The sequence below is a fragment of the Hypomesus nipponensis genome, chromosome 17, assembly GCF_054491055.1.
Source record: "Hypomesus nipponensis isolate SF chromosome 17, ASM5449105v1, whole genome shotgun sequence".
Lineage (NCBI taxonomy): Eukaryota > Metazoa > Chordata > Actinopteri > Osmeriformes > Osmeridae > Hypomesus > Hypomesus nipponensis.
The window spans coordinates 22,758,854-22,781,294 of NC_140377.1; the positions used below are offsets into that span (position 1 = coordinate 22,758,854).

The 22,441-nt window shown below is 53.4% G+C and overlaps 1 protein-coding gene across 1 annotated transcript; it reads right to left on the bottom strand.

Moving 5' to 3' along the window:
• Positions 1-2,598: 2,598 nt before the first annotated feature.
• lrrc4ba (leucine rich repeat containing 4Ba) lies at positions 2,599-8,734 on the bottom strand. The gene is made up of 3 exons (XM_084677421.1): positions 8,596-8,734; positions 7,547-8,053; positions 2,599-5,416 (listed from the first exon to the last, which is right to left on the bottom strand). The coding sequence occupies exons 2-3, from the start codon at positions 7,787-7,789 to the stop codon at positions 3,446-3,448; spliced, it is 2,214 nt and encodes a 737-aa protein (XP_084533547.1). The 5' UTR covers positions 7,790-8,053; positions 8,596-8,734; the 3' UTR covers positions 2,599-3,445.
• Between the last annotated feature and the right edge of the window lie 13,707 nt (positions 8,735-22,441).

A 22,441-nucleotide genomic window follows, 5' to 3' on the forward strand; every position in this document is an offset into this window, starting at 1 on the left:
TGACATTTGCACGATCAGTCTATGTCGCTCATTTGCAGGTCACGTAAATGATAGCCTATAATGTCAGCGTGTGGGACTATTCACCTTGACGGAGAATACTGTCTGTATTCTCCCACTCAGAAGCACGAGATGGGGAGGGGGGCAGCGGGGGAATCTATCAAATCAAAATGTGGGTTTCATTTTGGACATAAAAATTATTCGGACATAATGTTTATATTACATAAAGCTCAAAAAACTATACGATATGTCACATCCTGGGGGTCTGATGTCACATCCTGGGGGTCTGATGTCACATCCTGGGGTTCTGATTCCTCTAGCCAGGCAGGGCCACAGGGATACAAACAGAGATACTTAGAGAGGGAAAACACTCAAAAGGAATAACTGCCACCAAGTTTCACAGAGTTCAACTGTCGGATTTATGTGCCAGGTCTTTTTAATTTTCAAAGTGACTTCTGCTAACAGAACATCTTTCATAATTATAACCAGTGTAATTAGCTAATTATAATAACAATAACAATATTACAATGAAGATAACACTTGATTTAAAAAAAGAAAATAAACAAACTAGATAAAAAAACAAAATGAAAAACACTTATTATAATTGTTTTGTTTTTAAAAGAGATCTATAATTTTCTATATTTTCATTTCTTTTTTGTCTTTTTTGTCTTTTATTTAAAAAAAATTCACCCATCGCTATATAAGTAATCTAGTCTCTCTTTACCATTTAATGAGCTTCTATTACCTTCCAAACGCTTCACAAAGCTGTCCTCCTTTAGCTCTCTGCCTCCAACATCTCCATTCACACATGAGAACACTGAGATCAAGTTCTTACACCATCTGCCAATGAGCAGACTGCATCAAAGGTCTATGTCCTATCTCAGTCCTGTCCCTTACACAACCCCATCAAACGGAGAGGAGGAGGAGAGGAGGACGAGAGAGGAGGACGAGAGGAGGACGAGAGAGGAGGAGGAGAGGAGGACGAGAGAGGAGGACGAGAGGAGGACGAGAGAGGAGGACGAGAGGAGGACGAGAGAGGAGGAGGAGAGGAGGACGAGAGAGGAGGACGAGAGGAGGACGAGAGAGGAGGACGAGAGGAGGACGAGAGAGGAGGAGGAGAGGAGGACGAGAGAGGAGGAGGAGAGGAGGACGAGAGAGGAGGAGGAGAAGACAGGAGGAGGAGAGGAGGAGGAGGAAAGGAGGAGAGGAGGACGAGAGGAGGAGGAGAGAGAGGAGGAGGAGAAGACAGGAGGACGAGAGGAGGAGGAGAGGAGGACGAGAGAGGAGGAGGAGGACGAGAAAGGAGGAGGAGATGAGGACGAGAGAGGAGGAGGAGAGGAGGACGAGAGAGGTGGAGGGGAAGACAGGAGGAGGAGAGGAGGAGGAGGAGGAGTAGGAGGAGGGGTTGAGGCTGTGAAGAGCATGGCTGGTCTGAGTGTGGCTGAGACAGTCCTGAGTGGGTGGTGACCATGATCGTGAACATCACTCTCACGCACAAATGAAAAGATGCAGTACTCTGTCACTTGTATACAGTAATCATAACGATGATAACAATAGTCAAAATGATAATGATCATATAACTAAACACATTTGCCATCAGTGTCATGATATATACATGTTTGAACCAATTGTTGAGCAAATGTAATGTTATTTTCAATCAGAGAGCATGCTAATCCTAGCTGCTGTTAAGGTGTATGTACAGTATGTGATTGTTGAGCATTTACTGTTTACTGTAATTACTATCGATCATCAAAAAGTAATTTCATCATCATTATCATTAAAACCATTGTAATCATTATCATTATAACTTCATTAATATTGTATATCAAACAGTGAAGAGTTGTAATCATATTGAATCTTTTACAATAGAGCTTGGAGACCAGCCCTCTCTGTTTATGCAAATGAGAGAAGAGCAGGAACACATTGAGAGGCTATAAAAAATGTAGGACAAAATAAATTCAATCAGGCTCTCATTGAGCTCCCCTCCCCCCCAGTCTGGGTCCTCCCAGGGCCCCTGGGGAGCACAACAACAGAGGCCTTCTTGTTTCCAGCTGAGGAGCGCGTCCAGGGATGTCCTTCCCCCCAGCAGACAGTCCTCTCTCCAGCCAGAAGCTGTGGCTTCCGGAAACTTAGTAAAGACTCTTCATAATTTATTTCTTTGAATGAAAATATATTTATATATATAATATGTACTTTCACAGTCACCTCTGCTGTTAAATTTCTTGTGTATTTTTTTGTAATCCGTCCCAACCAATGAACTTTGTGTTCCCTCTTTTCCTTCAGAGAGAGTCGGTGTGAAGGAGGAGAGGGAGGAGAGGGAGGAGAGGGAGGGAGGGAGGGAGGGAGGGAGGGAGGGAGGGAGGGAGGGAGGGAGGGAGGGAGGGAGGGAGGGAGGGAGGGAGGGAGGGAGGGAGGGAGGGAGGGAGGGAGGGAGGGAGGGAGGGAGGGAGGGAGGGAGGGAGGGAGGGAGGGAGGGAGGGAGGGTCCACTCTGTTAAACACCACGGAGGTTCTCTGTGATTTCCCTGCCAGTCAGACACAGCGCTGAGTTCTGCTCAACAGTGGCTTCGGTTCCCTGTTCTGTTCTGATGAGCAAGCCTTCCCAGCAGCAGCAGAACAGCAGTAGTATTAGTGGTACTGTAGCAGTAGTATTAGTAGTACTGGAGCAGTAGTATTAGTAGTGCTGTAGTAGCAGTACTGGTAGCATCATCCCTGTAGTACTGCAGGACTTGTCTTCAACCCTGACTAAATCAAAAGAGCTCTTCAGATTTCCTTCCTCTTCTATTTATACATACTGTACATATTGATTCTTGATCGTGTCAGCTAATTATACGAGGAGATGTAGCTGTGTATGCTGAGTAAACAAAGTGACAGTCTGACAGTCTGGATGTGTTCGTACCTTGCAGCTGATTGTGGCTGTAGATGTAAATACTGTTGAAAGAGCTTTAGGACTTTGCCACAGATCTGAGGAGGATTTGGCACGTGAAGCAGTCAATCTCAAAATACGATGTGACGTGTTAGTACAGTAGCTGTGTGGTTTGTCTGTGGGCGTGTGTGTGAGTGTGTGTGAGGGTGTGTGTGAGTGTGCCTGCCAGGTGACGTCTGAGAGGATGCTAACGCTGGGTGCTGAGCAGATGCTATTGAGGTCTGACACGTTCTCCTGTCTCTCTGGTGCCTCCTCAGTTTCTCACTGCTGTTGACATCACCAAAACAGCACCTTTCCAAAACAGCACCTTTCCAATTCCACATCGAGGCAGGAGGACAGCCTCATTCTATCTCCCTCTCCTTCTAAACAAACCTCTCTCTCGTTCTCTCTATCTCCCTCTCCTTCTAAACAAACCTCTCTCTCGTTCTCTCTATCTCCCTCTCCTTCTAAACAAACCTCTCTCTCTCTTGTTCTCTCTATTTCCCTCTCCTTCTAAACAAACCCCCCTCTCTCTCGGTCTCCCTCAGATCTGAGTCTCTTGTACGTTCTCCTTTGAGCCGTTTTTGAAAAGCAGCGGCTGGATCTGAGGGTTCTTCCCCATCAGGCCCTTCAGGGAGCTGTGAAGACCCGTCTGGGGCAGGGGGACAGGGGAAGGCAGGGAGCCGGCCGTGGGCGTGGCCCCGCCGGCAGAGGGGGTACCCTGAGAGCAGGAGAGGGGCGTGCTCGGCCCAAGGGAGCAGGGCGAGGGGTTGTTGTTGTTGTTGAGGCCCAGGCCAGAGCCCAGACCCAGGCCCATGATGTTATTGTTGAAGTGGTGGGCCTTGTAGTAGTGATTGAGGTGCTCCGCCCGCGCCAGGTTGGGCAAGTTGACGATCTCAGGGTGGTGCAGCCTCATGCTCTGCCCCCCTCCCACCCCCCCGCCCCCCTGCTGCACGGCGGAGCCCCCCGAGAGGCTCCCGCCGCCCCCGCCCCCGCCCCCGCCGCGCCCCCCGCCCCCCAGCTCGTCCTCCACGTTGATGATCTCGATGGCGCGGGCGGGGCCGTGGTGCTTGTGCAGCTGGTGCTGCTTCCGCAGCTTGTAGAACACCACCAGCATCACGGCCGCCATGAAGGTGATGGCCACGAAGCAGCCGATGATGATCTTGGTGGTCTTCATCACGTCGTCCAGGCCAGAGTACCCCGGCTCGGTGACGGACACGGTGAAGGTGGGCCTGGTGGCCCGGGGGGAGGCTGGCGACCAGCCCCCCGCCAGGGAGGATGCAGTGGTGGGCAGGCCCCCCTGCCACAGGTGCCCGGAGGGCGTGGGGGCTGGGATGCGGATGAAGGTGGCGTTGATGGCCCTCAGCGCCGAGTCCTCCTCCCCCGTTGACTCGGAGGTCTCCACGGTGACGGTGGTGAAATAGGTGTAGTTGACGCTGACGTCGGCGGCGGTGACGTTCAGCACGGCGGTGGCCGTGGTGTTGCCAGCCGAGTTGGTCACCATGCAAGTGTACTGGCCCGTGTCGCGCAGCGTGACGTTGGTGAAGTTGAGCGTGCCGTCGTGCAGGACGGAGATGCGGACCCGGTACGAGCCGTGCGTCATCAGGGTGCCGTTGGGCGTGATCCAGTTCACCGACGTCATGGACGTGCCCGTGCGGCACTTCAGCTCGGCCGCCATGCCCTCGGTCACGTTGAGGTCGGTGGGCGGCTCCACGATGACCGGGGCGTAGCAGGTGAAGTGGCTCTGGTCCAGCTCGCCGATGTACTTCCCCTTCAGGCCCGGAGGGGCGTGGCAGCGGGCGCAGCAGGTGGTGTTGCTGGGCACCGTCTCCTTCAGCCACCAGCTGAGCCACAGCACGTCGCAGTTGCACACCCAGGGGTTGTGGTTGAGGTGGACCCGCTCCAGGGGGTGCAGGGGGGTGAACAGGTCGTGAGGCAGCGAGTGCAGGGAGTTGTGGGACAGGTTGAGCTCCTCCAGGTTCTTCAGGTCGTCGAAGGCGTTGCGCTCGATGACGGACACCTGCGAGTGCATGAGCCACAGCTTGCGCAGCGACACCAGGCCCTGGAAGGAGCCGGGCCGGATGATCTCCAGACGGTTCCCCGACAGCTCCAGCTCCTCCAGCCGCACCAGGGCGGTGAGGTGAGGGATGTCCTTCAGCCCGCACATGCCCAGGTTCAGGTAGCGCAGGTTGAGCAGCCCCACGAAGGCCGCCTCGGAGATGAAGCTGAGCTTCCGGAGCTCGCCCAGGTCCAGGCGCCGCAGCGAGGGCACGCGGTTGAAGGCGTATCCCGGCAGTGTCTCGATGGGGTTGTTGCGGAGCCAGAGCTCCCGCAGCTTGCTGAGGTACTCAAAGGCCTGCGTGGGGACCATGGTGAGGCGGTTGTCGAACAGCTCCAGCGTGTTGAGGTTGGGGAGGCCATTGAACGCCCCCACCTCGATCTGCCGGATGTGGTTCTTGGACAGCTGCAGGATCTCCAGGTGTCGTAGGTGCTTGAAGGTGTCCGACTTGATGACCTGCGGGGCGGACAAGGATATGATGTCAGGATGTGTTGCTCTCATATGACTCCAGGTTTTGTCAACAGGACAGAGAAGCTGTGATGTGACTGGGTGTGAAAGAGTGGTGAAATGTGAGCGTGTCAGTTCTGGTTTGGATGATGTAACATGTCACGTTATTAATAACACAGCAGGAGTGGAGGTACTGAAACAGGTAGCACTCATCTATACAAACACTCTCACAGAAACACTCATCCACAGAAACACTCATCAACAGTGACACTCCCACAGAAACACTCATCCACAGAAACACTCATCCACAGAAACACTCATCCACAGAAACACTCATCCACAGAAACACTCATCCACAGAGACACTCCCACAGAAACACACATCCACAGAAACACTCATCCACAGAGACACTCATCCACAGAAACACACATCCACAGAAACGCTCATCCACAGAGACACTCCCACAGAAACACACATCCACAGAAACACTCATCCACAGAGACACTCCCACAGAAACACACATCCACAGAAACACTCATCCACAGAGACATTCCCACAGAAACACACATCCACAGAAACACTCATCCACAGAAACACTCATCCATAGAAACACATCCGGAGAAAACAAAACGAGGGAAGGTGGGGTTTTTCCGAAGGATTAAATGTTTTTTCAGTAAACTTGGATTTCATCGGGCCTGGACACCTCACAGCAGCCTCACAGCAGCCTCACAGCAGCCTCACAGCAGCCTCACGGCAGCCTCACAGCAGCCTCACAGCAGCCTCACAGCAGCCTCACGGCGTCCAAAGGAAGCTCAGACACCCAGCGAGGGAGCGACACTAAAAGCTCTTAAAACTCTGCCTGGTGGAGATACGTGTGGCCAGAGCCTTAGCGAGGCAGAGCGAGGCAGAGCGAGGCAGTGCGAGGCAGAGCGAGGCAGAGCGAGGCAGTGCGAGGCAGAGCGAGGCAGTGCGAGGCAGAGCGAGGCAGAGCGAGGCAGAGCGAGGCAGAGCGAGGCAGAGCGAGGCAGTGCGAGGCAGAGCGAGGCAGAGCGAGGCAGTGCGAGGCAGAGCGAGGCAGAGCGAGGCAGTGCGAGGCAGAGCGAGGCAGAGCAAGGCAGTGCGAGGCAGAGCGAGGCAGTGCGAGGCAGAGCGAGGCAGAACGAGGCAGAGCAAGGCAGAGCGAGGCAGAGCGAGGCAGAGCGAGGCAGAACGAGGCAGAGCAAGGCAGAGCGAGGCAGTGCGAGGCAGAACGAGGCAGAGCAAGGCAGTGCGAGGCAGAGCGAGGCAGTGCGAGGCAGAGCGAGGCTCCTGGAGTCAGGCCACAGCCTGCTCCCTATGTGGAGCAGAGGGAGGGGGGAGTGGTGCAGATGTATGGGGGGTAGAGGCATGGGAGGGCGGGGGTGGTTGGAGGTGGAGGGGGGGGTTAGAGGGGGGTAGGAGAGGGGTGGGGGGGGGTTGGGAGGGGAGGGGAGGGGGCGTTGAGCTGTCAAGCTATTCCTCTCAGGGTACTCATTGGAGGAAAGAAATAAGCAGCGAATCTAGGATGCCTTCAGGTGTTAAAACATTTTTAGATTTTTAATCATTTCAAGTGGAGCTTCAGGATGCAACAAGCTGCATCAGAATGTGAGGGCTGAGAGGGAGGGAGGCTAGTGAATACTGGTATTATCTCTTTATTTCTGGACTGTGACGATGGACGTGTCTCTCTCTGATCCTGTCGTGGTGTTGTTTAACAGGCCACTGCTCTGAGTGCTGCCCAGTGGTCATTAGGGATCTTTATGACACAATGCTTCCACAGCATAACTACTGACACTGGTTTTCCATAACCTACAAGACACTCGCAAACACTTGGTGCAGGATTTAATGAACTATTCTACCTGATTTCCGTAGAACGCGTTTAACACTTCGTAAGAAAGGTTTATCTGAAATCTAATGGTGAAGTCCATTATACTTATCTTCTTATATTGGTTTACGGCTATCATTGACGGCACACACACATACGCACACACACACAAAGTTTACGCAAACACAAAAACACACACATAAACAGTTTATACACACACACAGTTTATGCAAACACATTCAGGAAGCACACAAACAAACAGACAGCAACACAGTGCATCACGGGAAGCAGATATTGACCTGGATAGAGTTCTCCTGCAGGTTGAGGTATCGTGTGTTGATGGAGATGCTCCCGGGAACCTGGTCCAGGTTCTGTCTGGTGCAGATGACCCTGCTGGCCTGGTTGGAGCAGGTGCAGTGACCGGGGCAGGGCGAGGCCGCCACCACGCCCTCAGGGCTGAGGAGGAGGAGCCACAGGAGCAGCTGAGCCAATAGGAGGAGGGGGGAGGGGCAGGGAAGGCTGGTCACCGTGGCAATGCGCATGGCAACTGGGACATGTCCCGTGTGTGGCTCCAGGAGGGGGCTTCTAGATGGTTCCAGGCGAGTGGAAGGAAGACGAGGACGTCGGGGGAGAGTTGCTCTCTCAGACGATCTCCATCGTCAGCAGTGCTGGGTCAGTGGCTCATGGTCTGAGGAGCTTCGCTGGGTTTTAATCCTTGTTTGTTTATTAGTTGTTGTTGTTGTTTATTCAGGGATAAACAGTTGTTGTTGCTTTTTGTTGCCAGTTGTTGAAAAAACCACGAGTTACTGAGAAAGAGAGAGGGATGAGAGAGAACACACGTTAGAAATGCAGTCCATACCACTCTGAGGTTATACTGAGAGGAAACATACGGTTCCATGTATATATACTAGTCCTGTGAGATAACCTTGATAGCGATCATTAGGAGGAGGTGTTAGAATCCATCCGGTTACTGCTCACAGACACTTGCCTGCTAGATCCACCACACAGCTACCCTGTAGAATCATTTCTGAGCTGTTTATTAAAATGCTCATGTCAACATAGCAACAGGTGTACCATCCGGCAAATCTCCTCCTGCTGCTGTGTGACAGAACTCGAGTGTGCTGGTATTCTCATTAAAGCCATGCTTGAACTCATGTAACATGGTGTACCTTTGTACACATCTGTCAAAGGAATAAAAACGAAGGAAGCCAGCGAGAACACAGCCGTTTACATCACTGATCTTGAAGCATCAGAAGAGTTTCAGTAGTTACCTTTCCTGTTCCTGGAGATTGGACTGTATGTACTGATGCTTCATTTATATATTTATGTATTTGATTATTATACTCACTGACATAACTACTGAGCAGCACATCAGTATTCCTACAGGGGATTTCCACACTGCTGAGGGATGATTCCTCTATCTCCACACTGCTGAGGGATGATTCCTCTATCTCCACACTGCTGAGGGATGATTCCTCTATCTCCACACTGCTGAGGGATGATTCCTCTATCTCCACACTGCTGAGGGATGATTCCTCTATCTCCACACTGCTGAGGGATGATTCCTCTATCTCCACACTGCTGAGGGATGATTCCTCTATCTCCACACTGCTGAGGGATGATTCCTCTATCTCCACACTGCTGAGGGATGATTCCTCTATCTCCACACTGCTGAGGGATGATTCCTCTATCTCCACTGCTGAGGGATGATTCCTCTATCTCCACACTGCTGAGGGATGATTCCTCTATCTCCACACTGCTGAGGGATGATTCCTCTATCTCCACACTGCTGAGGGATGATTCCTCTATCTCCACACTGCTGAGGGATGATTCCTCTATCTCCACACTGCTGAGGGATGATTCCTCTATCTCCACACTGCTGAGGGATGATTCCTCTATCTCCACACTGCTGAGGGATGATTCCTCTATCTCCACACTGCTGAGGGATGATTCCTCTATCTCCACACTGCTGAGGGATGATTCCTCTATCTCCACTGCTGAGGGATGATTCCTCTATCTCCACACTGCTGAGGGATGATTCCTCTATCTCCACACTGCTGAGGGATGATTCCTCTATCTCCACACTGCTGAGGGATGATTCCTCTATCTCCACACTGCTGAGGGATGATTCCTCTATCTCCACACTGCTGAGGGATGATTCCTCATTAAGTACGAGAGGATCAGAGTTCCCCAGTTTGAAAACTGTATCAAACACATTTGTATTCACAGTCAATAAAACATTGTTTCGTCCTCAGTTTTCTGTGATGTCTCCATGAGGTGCATCACTATACTGCTATACTGCACACACCACCCAGCATCACTATACTGCTATACTGCACACACCACCCAGCATCACTATACTGCTATACTGCACACACCACCCAGCATCACTATACTGCTATACTGCACACACCACCCAGCATCACTATACTGCACACACCACCCAGCATCACTATACTGCACACACCACACACCACCCAGCATCACTATACTGCACACACCACCCAGCATCACTATACAGCATACACCATCCAGCATCACTATACTGCATACACCATCCAGCATCACTATACTGCACACACCACCAAGCATCACTATACTGCTATACTGCACACACCACCCAGCATCACTATACTGCACACACCACCCAGCATCACTATACTGCACACACCACACACCACCCAGCATCACTATACTGCTATACTGCACACACCACCCAGCATCACTATACTGCTATACTGCACACACCACACAGCATCACTATACTGCTATACTGCACACACCACCCAGCATCACTATACTGCTATACTGCACACACCACACAGCATCACTATACTGCACACACCACCCAGCATCACTATACTGCACACACCACCCAGCATCACTATACTGCACACACCACCCAGCATCACTATACAGCATACACCACCCAGCCCCCCCCCCCCCCAGCCCTCCCCCCCCAGCCCCCCCCCCCTCTCACCCATCCCAAACACCGGGAACACACTCCTTGCTCTGGGCCGGAACATTCCACAACTCATCTACACATCGGGGATCCGTCTGAATACGATCATGGGAAAAGGAAACCTCCAAACTTACTAACAGAGTAACATATTAGTAACATATTAGTAACATATTAGTAACATACTAGTAACATATTAGTAACATACTAGTAACATATTAGTAACATACTAGTAACATACTAGTAACATACTAGTAACATATTAGTAACATATTAGTAACATACTAGTAACATACTAGTAACATACTAGTAACATACTAGTAACATACTAGTAACATACTAGTAACATATTAGTAACATACTAGTAACATATTAGTAACATACTAGTAACATACTAGTATATTCTGATGTTGTTTTGGGATGATATAGGACAATAAAGAGTATATGTGTGTACACACAGGCATGTACCAATAGATTAGAATATCGTTGATTTGAATTCAATGTTCAAAATGTTCAAGTGTTCATGCATGAAATCACTACTTTCTCTCTCCCTCTCGCTCTTTATCCCATGTCTACATTTTATTTAAACCTGAATAACCTCAAATAAGGACAGCAAGAAAAGCAAAGATGTTGGTAATGATGGGACTTTGACACACAAACTCATTTGACAAGCTGAGAATTCTCACTCGGCACAGTTGAAAAGGAAGGGGGGGCAGAGGAAGAGAGAGAGAGAGAGAGAGAGAGAGAGAGAGAGAGAGAGAGAGAGAGAGAGAGAGAGAGAGAGAGAGAGAGAGAGAGAGAGAATGAGCGAGGGATTATTAATCTGATATATGACTGTACAGCTGCAGGGGGAGAAGGGAATTATCAACTCTACAGTAATAGATGAATACTGAACAGCAGCAGACAGAGGACAGAGGGAGAGGGGGAGAGGGGGAGAGGGAGAGGGGGAGAGGGGGAGAGGGGGAGGGGGGAGAGGGGGAGAGGGGGAGAGGGGGAGAGGGGGAGAGGGGGAGAGGGGGAGGGGGAGAGGGAGAGGGAGAGGGAGGGAGGGGGAGAGGGGGAGAGGGGGAGGGAGGGGGAGAGGGGGAGAGGGGGAGAGGGGGAGAGGGGGAGAGGGGGAGAGGGGGAGGGGGGGAGAGGGGGAGAGGGGGAGGGGGAGAGGGGGAGAGGGGGAGAGGGGGAGAGGGGGAGAGGGGGAGAGGGGGAGGGAGGGAGGGGGAGAGGGGGAGAGGGGGAGAGGGGGAGAGGGGGAGGGGGGGAGAGGGGGAGAGGGGGAGGGGGAGAGGGGGAGAGGGGGAGAGGGGGAGAGGGGGAGAGGGGGAGAGGGGGAGGGGGGGAGAGGGGGAGAGGGGGAGAGGGGGAGAGGGGGAGAGGGGGAGGGAGGGAGGGGGAGAGGGGGAGAGGGGGAGAGGGGGAGAGGGGGAGGGGGGAGAGGGGGAGAGGGGGAGGGGGAGAGGGGGAGAGGGGGAGAGGGGGAGAGGGGGAGAGGGGGAGAGGGGGAGGGAGGGGGAGGGAGGGGGAGAGGGGGAGAGGGGGAGAGGGGGAGAGGGGGAGAGGGGGAGAGGGGGAGAGAGAGGGAGAGGGGGAGAGGGAGGGAGGGAGGCAGATGGAGAGAGACAGCGAGATGAAGAGTGAGTGAGGGAAAGATGGATGAAGGGTTAGTTGTGTAAGAGGGAGAGACAGAGAGAGACAGAGAGAGAGAGAGAGAGAGAGAGAGAGAGAGAGAGAGAGAGAGAGGGAGAGAGAGAGAGAGACAGGGATGACAGACGGACAGAGACTAAAAGAGGTAAAAATAGTAGTGCAGAACAGAAGAAAAAGGAAAAAGAAAAAAAGGGTGGAAGAGGGAAAAATGAGGGAGTGAGAAGAAAAGACAGAAGCATTAATATTAATAATCTCTCTCACAGTGAGAGGGAGGGAGGGAGGGAGGGAGGGAGGGAGGGAGGGAGGGAGGGAGGGAGGGAGGGAGAGAGAGAGAGAGAGAGAGAGAGAGAGAGAGAGAGAGAGAGAGAGAGAGAGAGAGAGAAAGAGATAGAGAGACAGAGGGGGGGAGAGAGAGGGAGAGTGAGAGAGAAAGAGGCAGATAAAGAGTGAAAGAGTGAAAGAGAGAAAGAAAGAGGGTGGGAGAGGGAGAGGTGCGAGAGAGGGAGGACAACTGAATAGAGAGATGAATATAAAACAGACAGAGAGATAGCGGTAGGAAAAAACAGCACAGAGATGCATATGAAACAGTAAGCAGTGGGGAGATGGAGAGGAAAGACAATCCAGAGAAATGAATTGAAAACAGATGGAGACCTCCAAGAGAGGCTTTCCTTATGCTGAACAGAAGATGAAGAGGTTAAGAGCAAAAGGGGGGAAAGAGAGGGAGAGGAGGAGAGAAGAGGGGGTGGGATTGATCAATAATGCGTACGCAGGGTGCAATGACATTAAAACACACACAAGGACATGGTGACAAATCATATCTGCAGCACCATCTCTAGTGAGAGCTGCAGTGAGCTAGCAGGTCACCAGTGTCTGGTTACTGTGTTACTGTGGGGAGGAGGAGGACCAGTCTATGTACAACAGAGAGATCTTACCATAACCTGGGCAGTCTACACACACACACAGAGCAGCCTCAGTCTACACACATACACACAGACTAGCCTCAGTCTACACATACACACAGAGCAGCCTCAGTCTACACACATACACACAGACCAGCCTCAGTTAACACATACACACAGAGCAGCCTCAGTCTACACACATACACACAGAGCAGCCTCAGTCTACACACATACAGACAGACCAGCCTCAGTAAACACATACAGACAGACTAGCCTCAGTCTACACACATACACACAGAGCAGCCTCAGTCTACACACATACAGACAGACCAGCCTCAGTTAACACATACAGACAGAGCAGCCTCAGTCTACACACATACAGACAGACTAGCCTCAGTCTACACACATACAGACAGAGCAGCCTCAGTCTACACACATACAGACAGACTAGCCTCATTCTACACACATACAGACAGAGCAGCCTCAGTCTACACACATACAGACAGACTAGCCTCAGTTAACACATACAGACAGAGCAGCCTCAGTCTACACACATACACACAGACCAGCCTCAGTCTACACACATACACACAGACCAGCCTCAGTTAACACATACAGACAGAGCAGCCTCAGTCTACACACATACACACAGACTAGCCTCAGTCTACACACATACAGACAGACTAGCCTCAGTCTACACACATACAGACAGACCTGCCTCCATGTAAAACAGGACCAGTGTGCTCAGTCTACTGCTGGTCCTCCTGTACCGATCCCTCTTCCCCAGACACTGTGGGGAAACACAGACATTGTTCCTAACTCTCACCTTTTATTTAAATTTCAACCACCGTTTGGTGTGCTAAGTGATCCAGCTATTTCAGGTAGAAAGCAGCTAAGAAGAGCTTAAAGGTGTGAAGGCAGCTGGAGGCCGAGAGAAAAACATGAGAAACATACTGGGTGAGAGGAGGAGAGAGGAGGAGGAGGAGAGAGGAGGAGGATGAGGAGAGGAGGGGAGGAGGAGGAGGAGGAGAGGAGGAGGAGAGGAGGGGAGGAGGAGGAGGAGGAGGAGGATGAGGAGAGGAGGGGAGGAGGAGGAGGAGGAGAGGAGGAGGAGAGGAGGGGAGGAGGAGGAGGAGGAGGAGGAGGAGGAGGAGGAGGAGGAGAGGAGGAGGAGGAGGAGAGGAGGAGGAGGATGAGGAGAGGAGGGGAGGAGGAGGAGGAGGAGAGGAGGAGGAGAGGAGGGGAGGAGGAGGGGAGGAGGAGAGGAGGGAAGGAGGAGGAGGAGGATGAGGAGAGGAGGGGAGGAGGAGGAGGAGGAGAGGAGGAGGAGAGGAGGGGAGGAGGAGGAGGAGGAGGAGGAGAGGAGGGGAGGAGGAGGAGGAGGAGAGGAGGAGGAGGAGAGGAGGGGAGGAGGAGGAGGAGGAGGAGGAGGAGGAGGAGGAGGAGGAGGAGGAGAGGAGGAGGAGGAGGAGAGGAGGAGGAGGAGGAGGAGGAGGAGGAGAGGAGGGGAGGAGGAGGAGAGGAGGAGGAGGAGGAGGAGGAGGAGGAGAGGAGGAGGAGAGGAGGGGAGGAGGGGAGGAGGGGAGGAGGAGGAGGAGGAGGAGGAGGAGGAGGAGGAGGAGGAGAGGAGGAGGAGAGGAGGGGAGGAGGGGAGGAGGAGAGGAGGAGGAGGATGAGGAGGAGAGGAGGAGGAGAGGAGGAGGAGAGGAGGAGGAGGAGAGGAGGGGAGGAGGAGGGGAGGAGGGGAGGAGGAGAGAGGAGAGAGGAGAGAGAAGAGAGAAGAGGAGGAGGAGGAGGAGGAGGAGGAGGAGGAGGAGGAGAGGAGGGGAGGAGGAGAGAGGAGAGAGGAGAGAGAAGAGAGAAGAGGAGGAGGAGGAGGAAAGGAGGGGAGGAGGAGAGAGGAGAGAGGAGAGAGGAGAGAGAAGAGAGAAGAGGAGGAGGAGGAGGAGGAGGAGGAGGAGGAGGAGGAGGAGGAGGAGGGGGGGAGGAGGAGGAGAGGATGAGGAGAGGATGAGGAGAGGAGGAGAGAGGAGAGAGAAGAGGAGGGGAGGAGAAGGAGAGGATGAGGAGAGGAGGAGAGAGGAGAGAGGAGAGAGAAGAGGAGGGGAGGAGGAGGAGGAGGAGGAGGAGAGGATGAGGAGAGGAGGAGAGAGGAGAGAGAAGAGGAGGGGAGGAGGAGGAGGAGGAGGAGGAGGAGGAGGAGGGAGAAGAGGAGAGAGAACAGAAGGGGAGGAGGAGGAGGAGGAGGAGGAGGAGGAGGAGGAGGAGGAGGAGGAGGAGGAGGAGGAGGAGGAGGAGGAGGAGGAGGAGGAGGAGGAGAGGAGAGAGGAGAGAGAAGAGAGAAGAGGAGGAGGAGGAGGAGGAGAGGGGCCTGGAGAGAAACTGGAAGAGAGGGGAGGACAGAGTAGAAGCCAGAGAGTAGCTGACTGCTGTCTCCACTGATGTCAACACACTCTACGTCTTTTCTGCTTCCTTTTTGTGGACTCCAACTGTTCGCCAGTGTTCAATTATTTCAGCTAGAGTTCAATCATTTTTAAGGCTCAATTCAAATAACGTTCGGTTGACTTTTTCTCAAAGTATAGTAATTTGTAAACTTCAGTTTCCCATTCCATTTTGTTTATTTTATGCAGGAGCTAATATCAGAAAATAGTAGGCTAATGCTTCCACCAAGGGAACCAGGTGGAACATAATTAATATACATTTGTCAATGCTTACTCACTGCACTATGTTTGCCGATTTCTCAACTGTAGCTGTAACTGTAACTGATTTGCTCGTAACCAAAACTGCACAGCAGGAGAAGCTTGTCCCCAACTGGAAAACTATTTGATTTGATGGCAGGGAGATTCACTCGTATCTGTGCATATAACGTTACCTGTAACCTCGTGCACTAAATGGTCAGATGGTCAAATCACCAGTTTACTCAACGGTTGTACACAAGCAGACCAAATGTTATGCATTTGCAAGACAAGTGAATATGTAAATATATTTTGGACTACTGCATGCAAAAACTCTCTAAACCTTGTAAATATACGTTTAACAACACAATAATATAAAAGAAAACATTCAGGTCTCTGTCAATACAGCCTTACATTCTAATGACCTCAAACTCTGTCTCTTCGACTCCTCCTCCTCTCTCAGCCCTTCCTGCTTCCATGGACCCCCTCCCTGTCTCTATCTGGACCCCCCTCTCCACCCTCCCTCCCCTCTTCCAAGGCCTCTCTCCTCCCCTCGCTCCCTCCCTCCCCTCGCTCCCTCCCTCCCCTCTCAGCCCCTCCCCTCTCAGCCCCTCCCCTCCTCTCTCTCCCCCTGGAGTTGAATGTCCAGTGGCTGGGTAACCAGTGTACTGACCTCTCAGTTTGATGAAAGATTAACCTGGTACACTGACACATATTAACCCTCCTCCTTCCCCTCCTCCTTCCCCTCCTCCTTCCCCTCCTCCCTCCGCCCCTCCCTCCCCTCTTCCCTCCGTTCTCCCAGAGGCCTCAGACCTCCCCTCTTCTCTTCCTCCCCTCCTCTCCTTCCCTCTCTCTGTCTCTCCCTTGCTCTCCCTCTCTCCCTCGCTCTCTCAATTTAAATCTTAGCTGAGAGAGTTACCATGGTTACCTATTCACCACACTTTCCCTATTTCTCTCTCCCTCTTTCTCGCTCTTTCTCTCCAGCTGTAGCCTACTCATTCCATTCACCCCTCCCCCCTACCTCTCATTAATACTCACTCACACACACACACACACACACACACACACACTATCAGCGCACACTAGATGCAAATGCATGCATCGCACACACATTCAATAACTACAGTATCCAGCAGCACCAAGACAGTGCTGCTTTAACAGACACCACAGTCTGTTCCTGGCCCTCCAGCAGCTTGAATCTGTAACAGGTCAGCTATACTGATCTGGGGTCTGTAACAGGTGTAACAGGTCAGCAATACTGATCTGGGGTCTGTAACAGGTGTAACAGGTCAGCAATACTGTTCTGGGGTCTATAACAGGTGTAACAGGTCAGCAATACTGACCTGGGGTCTGTAACAGGTGTGGCAGGTCAACAATACTGACCTGGGGTCTGTAACAGGTCAGCAATACTGACCTGGGGTCTGTAACAGGTGTAACAGGTCAGCAATACTGACCTGGGGTCTGTAACAGGTCAGCAATACTGATCTGGGGTCTGTAACAGGTGTAACAGGTCAGCAATACTGACCTGGGGTCTGTAACAGGTCAGCAATACTGACCTGAGGTCTGTAACAGGTGTAACAGGTCAGCAATACTGACCTGGGGTCTGTAATAGGTGTAACAGGTCAGCAATACTGACCTGAGGTCTGTAACAGGTCAGCAATACTGACCTGAGGTCTGTAACAGGTCAGCAATACTGACCTGGGGTCTGTAACAGGTGTAGCAGGTCAGCAATACTGACCTGAGGTCTGTAACAGGTGTAGCAGGTCAGCAATACTGACCTGGGGTCTGTAACAGCTGTAACAGGTCAGCAATACTGACCTGGGGTCTGTAACAGGTCAGCAATACTGACCTGAGGTCTGTAACAGGTGTAGCAGGTCAGTAATACTGATCTGGGGTCTGTAACAGGTGTAGCAGACACACACATGCACACCATACACACACCACTACTCATACACACACACCATACACACTCTCACACATTCACACACACACACAGATACCATACACACACACACATTACTCACTCTCACTCACTCACCCACCCAATTACTCACTCACACACACACACACACACACACAGTCACACACACACACACACACACAGTGCCTGGGCTGTAAGCACCGTGACTAATAGCGTACTAACTTGGCCCTTTGTGTTGCCTCAGTAATACCTGATTGATGTCTGATCTCAGGCAAGTGGGGCCCAGGTTACTGAGATACTCTGCAGCGGGTTCGAGCTGGGATGTTTGTACAGCTGGATCAATGGAGCCAGTCGATTCCCTCCCTGCTGCAGGGACGAGGGGAGGAGGGGAGGAGGGGAGGAGGGGAGGGAAGAAGAAAAGAGGAGGCGAGGAGCTGAGGAGGATAGGAGGAAAGGGGAGGAGAGGAGGGGGGAGGAAGGGAGGAGGGGAGGAGGGGAGAAGGGGAGGAGGGGAGGGGAGAAGAAGAGAGGAGCTGAGGAGGATAGGAGGAAAGGGGAGGAGAAGAGGGGGAGGAGGGGAGGGGGTGAGGAGGGGAAGAGGGGAGAAGAGGAGGGGAGAAGAGGAGGAGAGAAGGGAAGGGGAGGGGAGGAGGAGGGAAGGGGAGGAGAGGAGAGGAGGGAGGAAGGAAGGGGAGGCGGGGAGGAGGGGGGAGGGGAGGAGGGGAAGAGGGGGGGAGGGGAGGAGGGGAGGCTGGCATTGTCACGTTCAGGTGACAATACTACCAGCTTCCTCCACATCAGTCTGCTTTAAACTTCCTCCCACATTGCAGAGTTTTAATTCTGTAACCAGCTCATGCTGACGTAAAAACATCCAGAACATCTGTCATAAATTCATCTCTGCATCTGAATAATGCAATGAGCTAGATTTGAAAATTGTTGATTATGAGATTAGGCTCTTCAACGAGGAGACACACCTTGACTTCATCCATTAAGACTTGATTAGTTATGAAAGGGTCAGCCAATCTGAAATATCTCTCCCTCTCTCTCTCTCTCTCTCTCTCTCTCTCTGTCTGTCTCTCCCCTTTCTCCTTCCGTCTCTCTCCCTGACCCTGAGGCCTGGTCCTGGTCCTGGTCCTGGTCTGGTCTTGGTCCTGGTCCTGGTCTTGGTCTTGGTCTTGGTCTTGGTCTTGGTCTTGGTCTTGGTCCTGGTCCTGGTCCTGGTCCTGGTCCTGGTCCTGGTCCTGGTCCTGAGTCCTGAGGCCTGAGGCCTGAGGCCTGAGTCCTGGTCTTGGTCCTGGTCCTGGTCCTGGTCCTGGTCCTGGTCCTGGTCCTGGTCCTGGTCCTGAGGCCTGAGGCCTGACCCTGACGCTTGGTCCTGGTCCTGGTCCTGGTCCTGAGGCCTGACCCTGAGGCTTGGTCCTGGTCCTGGTCCTGGTCCTGGTCCTGGTCCTGGTCCTGGTCCTGGTCCTGGTCCTGGTCCTGAGGCCTGAGGCCTGAGTCCTGGTCCTGGTCCTGGTCCATGCAGACGTGCTCCCAGTGCAGAAGAAGCTCTTCACACCCAGCCAGCAGCAGCAGATTAACAGTCACTGTGATCACCACCCAGCTGAAGTCATTAACACACATGACATCTCCTTCCCCTGCTCATATCCCTCCTTGCCTGCTTCATATCGCTCATTACATGCCGGGAGGACGTTCTTCTCAATGTGAATATTTCTGCCAACTGCCACGGCACCCTCTCGTTTTCAAATCCAGATATTTCTCTGTTCTGTGGCGATGTGGCATTGGTAGGTGCTGATTTGGAGAACAATGAATCTGTATTTAAGGTTGTTAACCATGTTGATACACTGGACGCCTGTATTTAAGGTTGTTAACTATGTTGATACACTGGATGTCTGTGCAGTGAGGTGGTAGCTCAAGCCAGCAGTTAATCAAAATGTCTCTCAGCCATTTACAGAGCCGGGTAAACTGCACTATTTCAGTTGCTTTAAAGCCTTTCCCTGCATCGCTCAATGTTTGTTGCTCCGAGCTATTTTTGTGAGAACTCGCTTCAGCATTTTTGTACTTCAAACCTTGTGTTTCAAGTTGCTACTGAGGGTGTGTGTGTGTGTGTGTGTGGGGGGGGGTGATGGAGAAAGAGAGACAGAGAGAGAAGGAAAGAGTTTGAGTGTATATGTGATTGTGATTGTTTGTATGTTGTCACACTAGAATATTTCCACACACTACAGTGTGTGTGTGTGTGTGTGATTGCATAGCATATTTAGAAGCTGCATGCTTAGTCACAGGCACATTCATCTCTCTCAATCTGTCTCGGAATCGCATGTCAATTCTTCACGCGTGTGCGTGTGGGATCGCCAGAGGTGTGTGTTCAGTCTGGTGTGTGAGCGCTCAGCTCTGCAGGTGGTCTGTGTACCTGCCCCCTGCCTCGCTGCCTCTCCTGCCCCCTGCCTCGCTGCCTCTCCTGCCCCCTGCCTCGCTGCCTCTCCTGCCCCTGCCTCGCTGCCTCTCCTGCCCCCTGCCTCGCTGCCTCTCCTGCCCCCTGCCTCGCTGCCTCTCCTGCCTCGCTGCCTCTCCTGCCCCTGCCTCGCTGCCTCTCCTGCCCCCAGCCTCGCTGCCTCTCCTGCCCCCTGCCTCGCTGCTTCTCCTGCCCCTGCCTTGCTGCCTTTCCTGCACCCTGCCTCGCTGCCTCTCCTCCCCCTGCCTCGCTGCTTCTCCTGCCCCTGCCTTGCTGCCTTTCCTGCACCCTGCCTCGCTGCCTCTCCTCCCCCTGCCTCGCTGCCTCTCCTCCCCTGTGAGGGGCGGCCTAATTCACCACACACAAACACCAAAAGGGTTCACAGAGGAGACACTGGCTCACACTGACTGATGGACGTCTCCATGGAGACCAGTCACCGAGACTGACACAATGTCTGTCACAGTGGAGCGCCGTGCCAACTGAATCAGAGAGAAAGAGAGGGAGGTAGAGGTAGAGAGAGGTAGAGAGAGAGAGAGAGAGAGAGAGAGAGAGAGAGAGAGAGAGAGAGAGAGAGAGAGAGAGAGAGAGAGAGAGAGAGAGAGAGAGAGAGAGAGAGAGAGAGAGAGAGAACCAGGCAGACAGGAGAGGGGGATGGCAGGTAAAGCGTGTGAGAAGGACATACAGAGCAGGAACGGCCATCATGAGAATGTTGGTGTGCAAACATGAAGAGAGAATGAAGAAGCTACTCTCCTGGCAGGTCTCTCTCCTGGCAGGTCTCTCTCCTGGCAGGTCTCTCTCCTGGCAGGTCTCTCTCCTGGCAGGTCTCTCTCCTGGTAGGTCTCTCTCCAGCCTCACCCCGTCGATCACACCTCCGCCTGCTCAGCCCCTCCCCCTCCTGACTCCCTCCATCCCTCTCTCTCTCACCTGGGTCTCTCCTCCCCATGTCAAACGCTGTCTGGCCGTCTCTCTCTCTGTCTCTCCCTCCCCCCCTCCCTCTCTTTCTATCCCACGCTGCGCGAAATGGAAGCTCTCTCGCGGAGACCCGGGGTTGCCATGGCAATGCGCTCACTCACCATCTTGCCCGTCTCTGTGGCGTCGGCGGGGGCTGCTCTCCTGGCGGTGCGCGGCCCAGCTCTGCAGCTCCAGGACGGGGCTGGCTTCATCACTCCACACTGGGGTCTGGGGCCCGGCCTGGAGCGTACCCCAGTCCACACCCTGCCCGGGGCACACAGGAGGGAGGGAGGGGGGAGGGGACAGAAATAAACAGGCTGGACTGAGTCAACACTCTGGGCTGCGTGTAGCCCGGCCCAGCAGAGCAGCACAGCCCTTGCGGGACAGAGATGAACCAAACAAACCCAAAATAAAAGTGTGGCGTTCGCATGACAGCTTCGGGCGTAATCGTCCTAACCACGGGGGGGGAGGGGTAGGTGGGTGAGGGGTGATGTATCGCAGTAATAACAGGGCTGTGTCGCCTGCAGTGAGGGCTTCTGGGGTGTCTGGTTGGCCAGCCCTGGCGCCTCCTTCTCCCTATGACATCACCGGCCTCCCCCCCAGTGGAGGAGCGTGGAGGAGCAGCAGGGGAGAGACGAGGGGAGCAGGCAGGAGGTCTGTTCTCCCCCGCTCTGCTCCTCAGAGCTCCTGGCCGTCACACAGACGCTCCTCACAGCCTTCACGTCCGGGACTGACCAGCTTCTGAAAGCCTGCTGGATGTCTGGATGGGGATCACTGTGCTGTAACACCGGCAAACAGGCTGTGCAGACAACACCTCCCTCCATAACTCCATCTCCATCTCCATCATCATCATCATCATCATCATCATCATCATCACCATCACCATCATCCTAGTTACTGTCGTATCATCACCATCATCACCATCATCCTAATTACTCTCGTACCTGTCAACAACTTTAGAATCTGCAGCTTGCGCTGCGCTGGACCGTAAACACGCAGAGTCATTGAGGCAGGAGGAGAGGCAGCGGGGCAGGGGGAGGAGAGGCAGCGAGGCAGGGGGAGGAGAGGCAGCGGGACAGGGGGAGGAGAGGCAGCGGGGCAGGGGGAGGAGAGGCAGCGGGGCAGGGGGAGGAGAGGCAGCAGGGCAGGGGGAGGAGAGGCAGCGAGGCAGGGGGAGGAGAGGCAGCGGGGCAGGGGGAGGAGAGGCAGCGAGGCAGGGGGAGGAGAGGCAGCGAGGCAGGGGGAGGAGAGGCAGCGGGGCAGGGGGAGGAGAGGCAGCGGGGCAGGGGGAGGAGAGGCAGCGGGGCAGGGGGAGGAGAGGCAGCGGGGCAGGGGGAGGAGAGGCAGCGAGGCGGGGGGAAGGAGAGGCAGCGAGGCGGGGGGAGGAGAGGCAGCCAGTGTGAGTCTGCTGCTGTATTTAGCTCTACTGTGACCACTGACCCCAAAACAAACCCCCTCAATATGTAACTGGAGCCTTCCAAAGCAGATCCCCACCACAGGATCTAACCATGGCCTCTCTCTTCACCTTGCTAGCTCAGCAAACACACCACACAACCACACAGACGACAGCAGCGATTAGACGATTCACAACATCAAGATCCAGCCTCAGCACCACCAGAGCCAATCCCTCACACCCCTCCTCCCCTCTCCTCTCCCCTCCCCCCCTCCTCCCTCACACCCCTCCTCTCTCCTCTCC

Excerpts from the sequence above, each read along its gene's own strand:
- lrrc4ba (XM_084677421.1), bottom strand. The coding sequence starts at position 7,789 with ATGCGCATTGCCACGGTGACCAGCCTTCCCTGCCCCTCCCCCCTCCTC. Across the intron at positions 5,417-7,546 it reads TGCAGGAGAACTCTATCCAG|GTCATCAAGTCGGACACCTT; the intron begins GTCAATATCTGC and ends TCCGCCCCGCAG.